The sequence below is a fragment of the Stegostoma tigrinum genome, chromosome 34 (assembly GCF_030684315.1).
Source record: "Stegostoma tigrinum isolate sSteTig4 chromosome 34, sSteTig4.hap1, whole genome shotgun sequence".
NCBI classification, from domain to species: Eukaryota; Metazoa; Chordata; class Chondrichthyes; order Orectolobiformes; family Stegostomatidae; genus Stegostoma; species Stegostoma tigrinum.
This window is the reverse complement of record NC_081387.1, coordinates 24,001,041-24,011,260: the sequence shown is the minus strand read 5'-3', so window position 1 is coordinate 24,011,260 and position 10,220 is coordinate 24,001,041. Positions and strand designations below refer to the sequence as shown.

The 10,220-nt window shown below is 51.2% G+C and overlaps 1 protein-coding gene across 6 annotated transcripts; it reads left to right on the top strand.

Annotated features, from left to right (window-relative positions):
- The first annotated feature begins 378 nt into the window (after positions 1–378).
- Positions 379–8,771, top strand: LOC125446545 (zinc finger protein 239-like). Of its 6 annotated transcripts, none has more exons than XM_048520203.2 (2): positions 379–459; positions 6,149–8,771. In XM_048520203.2, the coding sequence occupies exon 2, from the start codon at positions 6,501–6,503 to the stop codon at positions 7,308–7,310; it is 810 nt and encodes a 269-aa protein (XP_048376160.1). In that variant the 5' UTR covers positions 379–459; positions 6,149–6,500; the 3' UTR covers positions 7,311–8,771. The 6 variants fall into 6 exon arrangements, with proteins under 6 accessions (XP_048376160.1, XP_048376163.1, XP_048376159.1 ...); XM_048520206.2 differs by having other exon boundaries at positions 380–440; XM_048520202.2 differs by lacking the exon at positions 379–459 and adding an exon at positions 4,431–4,470.
- The last annotated feature ends 1,449 nt before the right edge of the window (positions 8,772–10,220 follow it).

Here is a 10,220-nt window from a genome sequence, read left to right as displayed (position 1 = left end):
TGCACCGCAGCCCCGTAAGTTTTATAAGTAAGTGAGCGTCCTCCAAACACAGCGCATCCAGTGGTGAGAGGGTGCACCGCAGACCCGTGAGTTTTAAAAGTGAGTGAGCGTCCTCCAAACACAGCGCATCCAGTGGTGAGAGGGTGCACCGCAGCCCCGTAAGTTTTATATGTAAGTGAGCGTCCTCCAAACACAGCGCATCCAGTGGTGAGAGGGTGCACCGCAGCCCCGTAAGTTTTATATGTAAGTGAGCGTCCTCCAAACACAGCGCATCCAGTGGTGAGAGGGTGCACCGCAGACCCGTGAGTTTTAAAAATGAGTGAGCGTCCTCCAAACACAGCGCATCCTGTGGTGGGAGGGTGCACTGCAGCTGTAACTGTTTCAGATGATGGGAGCGATAAGTTTCGGAATGAGAGAGGATGTGTAAGAGACAAAGCGGGGTAATGTGAGCGAGGGAAGGTATGTGTGGGGGAGGGGGACAATGTGTGTAAGAGAAGGGGGAAGTGTGTGAGAGAGCACATAATGTGAAGGGGTGGGAATGTGTGTGCGTGAAAGAGCAGGAATGTGTGTGTGGGAGAGAGGGGGGGAAACGTGAGAGAGAGCACGCGAGAGGAGGAATGCTAGAAAGAGCGAGAGAGGGGAATGTGATTTAGAGAAAATGAGAGAGAACAAGAGAGGAAATGTGAGGGGCAGAAAGAAAGAATGGAGGGTGAGAAAGAGAGAGTGGGGGAATTTGATTTTGTTTATTTATTCTCAAGTGTATTTTGTAACAAATACAATGAAAAGTGTTGCATCGTCTTGCTACACTCCAGTGCCATCTTAAAACTAGAAAATAAATCAGAATATCGAATATAAGGGCAGAAAAAAGGTATAGTTCAACCTGTTAAGCGCCCAATCATTGACCTGGATCTGGGCTCCTAAGGGGGCAGGAACCAGCAGGAAGCAGTTAGTCAGCCTTGAGCTCCCACAAGAATAGCCACTGTTTGGCGCAGTCTCACCTCCAACAGTGCCACCGCCATCAGCAGGCCTCCCTGGGCCAACATCGCACCACCATTGCTGCCAGGTCTCACACCACCCAAACCCAACTCTGCTGCTGCTGGCATCAGTCTCCACTCAGAATGTGTGTGGGGGGGGGGGGGAGGTGGTGTGGGGTGGGGGGGGGGGAGGTGGTGTGGGGTGGGGGGGGGGGAGGTGGTGTGGGGTGGGGGGGGGGGGAGGTGGTGTGGGGGGGGGGAGGTGGTGGGGTGTGAGGGGGGAGGAGGGGAGGTGGGGTGGTGTGAGGGGGGAGGAGGGGAGGTGGGGTGGTGTGAGGGGGGAGGAGGGGAGGTGGGGTGGTGTGAGGGGGGGTGGTGTGAGGGGGTGGGGGGGGAGAGGAGGAGGGTGGGGGGGGAGGGGAGAGGAGGAGGGTGGGGGGGAGGGTGGGGGGGAGGGGAGAGGAGGAGGGTGGGGGGGGAGGGGAGAGGAGGAGGGTGGGGGGGAGGGTGGGGTGGGGAGAGGAGGAGGGTGGGGTGGGGAGAGGAGGAGGGTGGGGTGGGGAGAGGAGGAGGGTGGGGGGGAGGGTGGGGTGGGGAGAGGAGGAGGGTGGGGGGGAGGGTGGGGTGGGGAGAGGAGGAGGGTGGGGGGGAGGGTGGGGTGGGGAGAGGAGGAGGGTGGGGGGGAGGGTGGGGTGGGGTGAGGAGGGAGGGGGGAGAGGAGGAGGGAGGGGGGAGAGGAGGAGGGAGGGGGGAGAGGAGGGGAGGGGGGAGAGGAGGGGGGGAGGAGGGAGGGGGGAGAGGAGGGGAGGGGGGAGAGGAGGGGAGGGGGGGGAGGAGGGGAGGGGGAGGAGGGGAGGGGGGAGAGGAGGGGAGGGGGGAGAGGAGGGGAGGGGGGGAGGAGGGAGGGGGGAGAGGAGGGGAGGGGGGGAGGAGGGGAGGGGGGGAGGAGGGGAGGGGGGGAGGGGGGAGAGGAGGGGAGGGGGGGAGGAGGGGAGGGGGGGAGGAGGGGAGGAGGGAGGGGGGAGAGGGGGGGAGGAGGGGAGGAGGGAGGGGGGAGAGGAGGGGAGGGGGGAGGGGAGGGGGGGAGGGAGGGGAGGGGGGGAGGAGGGAGGGGGGAGAGGAGGGGAGGGGGGGAGGAGGGAGGGGGGAGAGGAGGGGAGGGGGGGAGGAGGGAGGGGGGAGAGGGGGGAGGGGGGAGAGGAGGGGAGGGGGGAGAGGAGGGGAGGGAGGGGAGGGGGGAGAGGGGGGGAGGGGGGAGAGGAGGGGAGGGGGGAGAGGAGGGGAGGGGGGAGAGGGGGGGAGGGGGGGAGAGGAGGAGGGGAGGGGGGAGGAGGGGAGGGGGGAGGGGGGAGGAGGGGAGGGGGGAGAGGGGGGAGGGGGGAGAGGAGGGAGGAGGGGAGGGGAGGGGAGGGGGGGAGGAGGGGAGGGGAGGGGGGAGGGGGGGTTGGGGAGGGGGGAGGGGGAGGGGGGGTGGGGGAGGGGGGGTTGGGGAGGGGGGAGGGTGGGGTGGAGGGAGGGTGGGGTGGGAGGGAGGGGGGAGGGTGGGGTGGGGGGAGGGAGGGGGGGAGGGTGGGGTGGGGGGGAGGGTGGGGTGGGAGGGATGGGGGGGAGGGAGGGTGGGGGGGAGAGAGTAGGATTGGAGGGGGGAGGGGGGGTGGGGGGGAGAGAGTAGGATGGGAGGGAGTAAGAAGGAGGGGAAGAGGAGAGAGTAAGAATGGAGGGGCGGGGGAGAAATTAAGGGGGGAGGGGAGAGAGTAAGAATGGAGGGGAGGGGGAGAGAGTAAGAATGGAGGGGAGGGGGAGAGAGTAAGAATGGAGGGGAGGGGGAGAGAGTAAGAATGGAGGGGAGGGGTGGACAGGGGAGAGAGTAAGAATGGAGGGGATGGGGAGCGAGTAAGAATGGAGGGGTGGGGGAGAAATTAAGGGGGGAGGGGAGAGAGTAAGAATGGAGGGGAGGGGGAGAGAGTAAGAATGGAGGGGAGGGGTGGGCAGGGGAGAGAGTAAGAATGGAGGGGAGGGGTGGGCAGGGGAGAGAGTAAGAATGGAGGGGAGGGGTGGGCAGGGGAGAGAGTAAGAATGGAGGGGAGGGGGAGAGAGTAAGAATGGAGGGGAGGGGGAGAGAGGAAGAATGGAGGGGAGGGGGAGAGAGGAAGAATGGAGGGGAGGGGGAGAGAGGAAGAATGGAGGGGAGGGGGAGAGAGGAAGAATGGAGGGGAGGGGGAGAGAGGAAGAATGGAGGGGAGGGGGAGAGAGGAAGAATGGAGGGGAGGGGGAGAGAGTAAGAATGGAGGGGAGGGGTGGGCAGGGGAGAGAGTAAGAATGGAGGGGAGGGGTGGGCAGGGGAGAGAGTAAGAATGGAGGGGAGGGGGAGAGAGTAAGAGTGGAGGGGCGGGGGTGAGAGTAAGAATGGAGGGGGGAAGGGAGTAAGAATGGAGGGGGGAAGGGGACGGGGAGAGAGTGAGAATGGAGGAAAGGGGAGGGAGACAAAGGGAATGGAGGGGAGGGAGGGAGAGAAGGAGAGTGGAAATGGAGGGAGGGAGGCAGAGTGGGAAGAAATGGAGGGAGGAAGAGAGAGGAGGAGAGAAGGGACGGAAGGAGTTGGAGAGGAGGGGAAGGAGGGAGCAATGGAGGGAGAGAGAGGGGGAATGGAGGGGAGAGGGAATGGGTGGGGCTGAACGTGGGAATGTGAGGCCGTGAGAGAGGCAGTGAAGGAGAGTGAGGGAATGGAGGGGAGAGAGAGAGAGGATGTGAGGGGTGGGAAGGAGAGAGTGGAAATGGAGGGAGAGAGAGGAAATTGAAGGAGAGAGGAAATATGAGGGGGAAGAGAGGGTATGGAAGGGACAGTTGGAATAAGAGGGAAGAGAGGGAATGTGATGGAGAGGAAATGGGAATGGAGGCGTGAGAGGGAGTCGGATGGGGAACAGAGAGACTGGGAGAATGTGACGTGGAACTTGAGTTCTGAAGACGTTGTATTAGATTTGAAACGTTAACTCTGTCTCTCCCCAGCCCATGAATGCTGCCAGACTCTGCTCAGAGTTTCTGCAGCATTTTCTGTGTTTGCCCCCTTCTCCTGTGACAATCCCTCTTGTGCATACGCTGCTTCCCCCATTTGACATCATCGCTACTCAGGATCTTCTGTCAAACACATTTCAGGCTGGAGATCCCACATTGCTGATATAATTTTACAAGTCTCCGAGAATGCCACAATCTCTGTCCAATATTTTCCAGGGGAACCGAGACAACAGCTGCAATAAGTGAGGTTTTATTTACACGAGACAATGATAAGTTTAAATCTCCACTTAATCTGCTGTTCTAAGCCATCCCCGTATCACCGGTCAGTTTCTCAAGCTTCAAGAAGCACCCTTTGCTCTAGAAATATTTGGATTGGCCGTGAGAGACATCAATCAGAGAATCCACCCACTCTGCCCATTCACTCCTCTTCCTCTTCCAGAGTTTCTTCACTTCCTGCAGGGACTGAAAACCTAGTGAGGAGGTGGTGAGTGAAAGAAGAGACCTCATACACATTGTTTCCCATAATATCCACACGAATGTTCAGGTGGTCTAACAACCCTGTGGACGATCAGGGATGGAAATGTCTCTTATTGCTGCGTGAGAAGCCGAGAGACCTGTTTATTCCGTGCTTTATGCTGATCTGGAGCTGTGTTTTTCATATTGAGTGTGTTTATTGGAAGCATTTTCTTTCTAATTTACAGGCTGGGTTTTGTTGTTGAATCACTGCTGAATATGAGAAACTGAGGTGCAATTATCTGGGAGGTGCAAAGTGCTCTCGTATTCTGACTGATTTCCTATTGTTGAGTTCTTGGTATGTTGCTGAGCGCTGGTTATTCTGTGGACTGTCCTCGGTGTGTGCTGTGATTTAGATGTTGCCTTTCTTTTCAAATCCCTCAAGACCTTCCATCACTCCATCTCTGTATCCACTTCAGAAAGGGGTAAAAAATGGCTGGCAATTATGCCGAACCTTTCACAGATACTAGCTGTCCCAAAGAGATTAACAGGTAATTTCTACACTCCATTTGAAGTGTGGTCCCTGTGGTAATACAGGAAAAAATGGCATCTAGTGTGCACACAGCAATAATGACCAGACAATCTGGTTTGTAATAATGTTGATTGGAATATTGTTATGATCCCCTGGAAAACCATAACCTTAAACAAGATGTGAAATCCTAATAACCAATTTAAAGCAATTTATGAGAATATTTCACTTTTATTAAAGATACTTCTATTCTAACAAACTTAACTTAAAAACATGACTAAACCACACTAATCAACAACTACTGAACTAATTGGTTCAAAAGATTTTCCCCCTTTGTCGTTTCACATGACTGAACACTCCACGCCCAGGTATCTGCAGGATCACATTTTGACCAAGAATAGTTTGAAGCCACCAGCAGCTTCCAGTGGGTTTGCTGAGTTGCAATTCTGAGCATCAAAAACGATTTATCTGAGTTCCAGAGAAGTTCTGCACCAACTGCTATCACTGAAGCTCCTTCTGACAATTGCTCCCCCAGCCTTGCCAGGACTAATCTTTCTCAACCTTTAGATTGCCACAGGATGACTCACTGACAACAAGAGACTGTATTCCCTCCTGCATTCTGCCTGGCAGCTCTTCAAAAGAAAACTTTGTAACGTTTCTCTCTCTGTTTTGCGCTCTCTCTCTTTCTCTCTGATGGTCCACTTCATATTTTAGCTCCTGTCCTGCACACAAGTGCTGGGCTTCAGTATGGTTGAGGTTGGAACAGTTTTCAGTTCCCTGACTGAAAGTCTACAATTGTCAACATGACATTGGTAGAAGTACAGAACTTAGCTCAGATCTCTAAGCAGTTTAGATTTGTTTATTGCCAATCACACTACTGGAGTCTTTTGACTGGAAGGTATGAGGTTCCATGGGTCAATATTGAAGACTTTGCCACCTGCCAGTGGGTTGGAAGAGTGGGCTGTTGTGCAGAGAAAATAAAGTAACTATGTTGTCTGCACCTGGTCATAATGGAGTTGCTGTGCTACAAACAGCGTGTGTGTGACAGTCGAGTAAGGAAAAGGAAAATCCTCATTCCTGTGAGGAATAGCAGACTGGCAGTCAGTCTTAGAATCATACATGTCAGCAAAGGAGGAGGAGTGATTTAGAGGAATTCATGTTGATCTTTCCTGTTTTACAGAAGGACTGCTCCATACCACACCAGTGAACACAGAGAGGACGAAACCACAGATAGATCCTGAACATCCCTCAAGGAACAACTGCGCAACTGTGAGAAGGCAGCCAGTCACTTCACAGCATTACTCAGCCCAGAGAACTTTTCCAAAGGTTTAACTGTTGGTAACTGATGAGGCTGAGGTTTGGAAGATGTTTGCAAGCATGGGAACAGCTTCATTCATTCATCAAGCTTCATGAACTGACTCAGGCCGACAGGTGAGAGGCTGTCTAAGCGTGAGGAGGGTTCGACAGGCTCCGAAGATTTTCTGACAAGCAAGGTGCATCTGTTGTGTGACAGTGAACACAAGGACGGCTACATGGAAGAGAAACCTTTCAAGTGTGAACTGTGCGACAAATCATTCTCATGCTCATCTCACTTCCTGATCCACCAACGCACTCACACAGGAGAGAAGCCATTCACATGTGAGGTGTGCGACAAATCATTCTCGCAGTCATCACATCTCCACAGACATCGACGCATTCACACGGGTGAGAAGCTGTTCAGTTGTGAGATCTGTGACAAAGCATTCACCCAGTTGTCCAATCTCCTGGTCCATCGGACAATCCACACAGGGGAGAAGCCCTTCAAATGTGAGGTTTGTGATAAAGCTTTCCCAACATCTACGAGGCTCCTGATACACCAGAGCATTCACACAGGAGAGAGTCCCTTCAGGTGTGAGTTGTGCGACCAAGCCTTTACACAGTCATCAGCATTGGTGCAACACCGACGTGTGCACACTGGGGAGAAACCATTCAAGTGTGAGGTGTGTGGCAAATCGTTCTCACGCTCATCTCACTTTCGTGCACACCAGCGCATTCACACCGGGGAGAAACCATTCAAGTGTGAGGTATGCAACAAATCATTCTCACGCTCGTCAACACTCCGTGAACACCAACGCCTTCACACTGGGGAGAAGCCATTCAAGTGTGAGGTGTGTAACAAGTGCTTCGCACAGTTATCAGGCCTGGTGAGTCACCGGCGCATTCACACAGGGGAGAAGAAAACATTCACATGTGAGGTCTGTAATAAAGATTTTGAGCAGTTATGGACAATGTTGGATCATCGTCGCACTCACACCGTGGGTAGCCAAGCCAGGTCTGCGACTGAGTCTTCCCACAGTCAGTAATGCTCATAAAGGAAGAGATGTTTAAACGTGAAATATTTCATCGGAAGTTTGCCAGGCTATTGTGATTCAGTTGTGAGCTGTATGATCCTTTGTCCAGTCACTGAGTGATATTTATGAAACATAAATACATTCAGACCTGAGGGAACTGTTTACCTGTGAGACATTTGGCGAGGGCCTGTTGTATCACCATCATGTTCACAGTAGAGAGAAACTATTCACCTGTGAAATATAGGTCAGAAGGTTCACTTGCCAAAGTTCCTGGTCCATCAGAGGATCCATGCAAGAGAAGAAGATTTACAATAGAATTCTGCTGAAGTCTTCAAATCTTCAGGAACACCAGCTGGTTGCTACTGAAAGCTTTCTCGCCTGTGTCAATGTTTTTGAGGCAGTTTGCACCCAACTCCCTGTTCTCCTGAAGCACCAGACGATGCTTACTGGTGGGAAACCGTCTAAGCAGCGCATCTCCTCATCCATTCAAACACTGTCTGGGAGGAAGCTTTTGTGTGAGATTTCTGCAATGAGGCACTCACACTTCTGGAACATCAGCAAATGCACAGGGAGACAGTGTGTTATGTACCAGAATTGTTTCACCTACTGTTCCTTGTTTTTGGCCACATGCTGACAACTCGACACAAATTTGAAGCCAGGCCACCTGATCTGAGAATTGTCCGTGTTGCTTACCTTCCAGAGCTTACACAGGAGAACTGATATTACAAAGCAATATTTGTCCCAGCGATGTGTTCCTTAAAACTCTCCCAACAACAGTCCGATTGTGTCAGAATGCCGATTTAAATTTTAACCAGATTGGTATACGCGACCAAAAGCAGGTATCAATACACAAATAAGCTCCTACATAAAGTCAGCATCTTTTCAGTGTAAATTCAGGACCGAGTCACTCACTGAGTCTCAACCCAGCCAAGAAGGCATTCAGATACTCAGTTATTAGAAAACTTTCAGCTTCTGATCTACCAGAACAAGCACCTGGGATGAGCACAATTCAATGGGAGTAATTGGGTACATGAATATGAAGGATTTGGAGGGATACGGGCCAAATGCTGGCAAATGGGACTCAATTGACTTAGAATATCTGGTTGGCATTGATGAATTGGACCAAAGGGTCTTTTTCCGTGCTGTGCATCCTTCTGTATCTAATTCATTTAACTTTACGTCTCTGGTCTATGCAGGTGGATTATCAGCCAGGAATCCTGTTCCTCATCAGCCAGCCCAACTGGGAATTCAGGGAAGGGGCAGTTCATGTCTCGCACTGTTCACTTTCTGGGTCTGCACATGTTGAATGGCCCCTCAAACTAATCAATGTCGACAGTCTGTGCTGTAACTGAGGATTGGAGTGAATCAGCTTGCAGTTGTAGCGCATTTTACTATTGTTAAAACTCCTGAAATATTCCTTTGAGACACAATCAAGCAAAGTAACACCGAAACTTAGAACGGGAGGTCAAGGAGCGAGAAGAGCTTGGCTTTTCGTGGTTGCGAGTGGATGTGTCAGAATGTACCAATGGCCAGAATTGAAAGCTGATCCATATCTTAACTCGAAATAGGTACTTTGGCTTCTTTAAGTCTTTATTCCTTCGGTTAATGATAAACCTATCAATTGACTCCCAGTTTCCACAATGTTTGTGGAGTAAGTGTTTCCAGATTTTCAGTTCCCTTTTGGTGAAAAAATGTTTACTGACATTATCCTAGAATAACGTTGCTACAATTTTAAAGTATTTCCCTCTCATTCTGGACTCTCCCATCCAAGGAATGTTTTATCTCCAACTCCTCTATCAACTTATTTCATCATGTAAACATCTCAATTAGATTACCCCTTATTTTTCTAATTTAAAAGGATTACAAACTCAGTCTGTCAACCTGATCTCATCATTTAACCCTTTTAACATGATGAACGTTCTGGGGAATCTAGAAAGCACTCCTTCCAAGGTCATTGTCCTCCTCACTGAGGGGCGGTGCCTGTAACTGAGCACAGCTCTCTGGATAAGGTCCAAAATGAGCTCTGTACAGCTGAATAACCTCTGCAAGGATGCTGTTGTATTTGGTGAAAGGAAGTTGCGGGTTATCTTTTGTCTTCAGGATGGTTGAGGATAATAAGCAGTTTTGGCAGAGGAAGCAGGACCAGGAGTGATTGATGTGATCATGTCAGATCTGGTGATGTTTGGAAAGACCAGTTGTGCACCAGATACACTCAGAACTTAACCTCCAGGACTTAAGAAGCAACAAGACTCACCAGGGTAAAGGAAGTAAAGGTAATCTTTAGAATAAGGCATTTGGGATAAATATAAGGAAGCAGTTAAACCAGATTACTGGCTACAGAATTACTGTGCTGAATGGAGGAATGAAGGGCAGAGAGTTAGGAATTAGAATGCGCTATCCAACTCATTTGAGTTAAAAATGTTTTTGCGGAAGTGGTCACTGATTTGTTAGCTCGTGGCCACTAACTCTCCGTAACCAAATGTAACCACATTTATATTAAATAAACAAGCTTGTGCCAGTAAGGTTCAGTGTAACTTTGATCACCAGAATTAGCAGCTAGATTAAAGGTCCAGGGTGACAAAGATTTTAAAGACTATAGTACTGTGAGAGTTTAATATGGTATGCGTTAATGAGAAAGGTGCACCATCTTTCAGATAGGTTAGAATCAGTTCCAACTTTGTTGATATTTCAGTTTATTCATCCGTGGATGTGAATGTCACTGGTTCAGCCAGCTTTTTTTAAAATCAAGGCTGGCACTTATTACTGTCCCTAATTGCCCCAGAGAAGGTGGTGGTGCTGAGCTGATGTTTTGAACTGCTCCAGTTCTTTTGATACAAGGATAGTCAAAGTGTGTTAGGAAGAGAGTTACAGGATTTTGACCCAGCGACAGTGTAGGAGCAACAGCCTAGTTCTACGTACAGG

What these genes read in the sequence shown, in the direction of transcription:
- LOC125446545 (XM_048520203.2), top strand. Translation starts at nt 6,501, where the DNA reads ATGGAAGAGAAACCTTTCAAGTGTGAACTGTGCGACAAATCATTCTCA.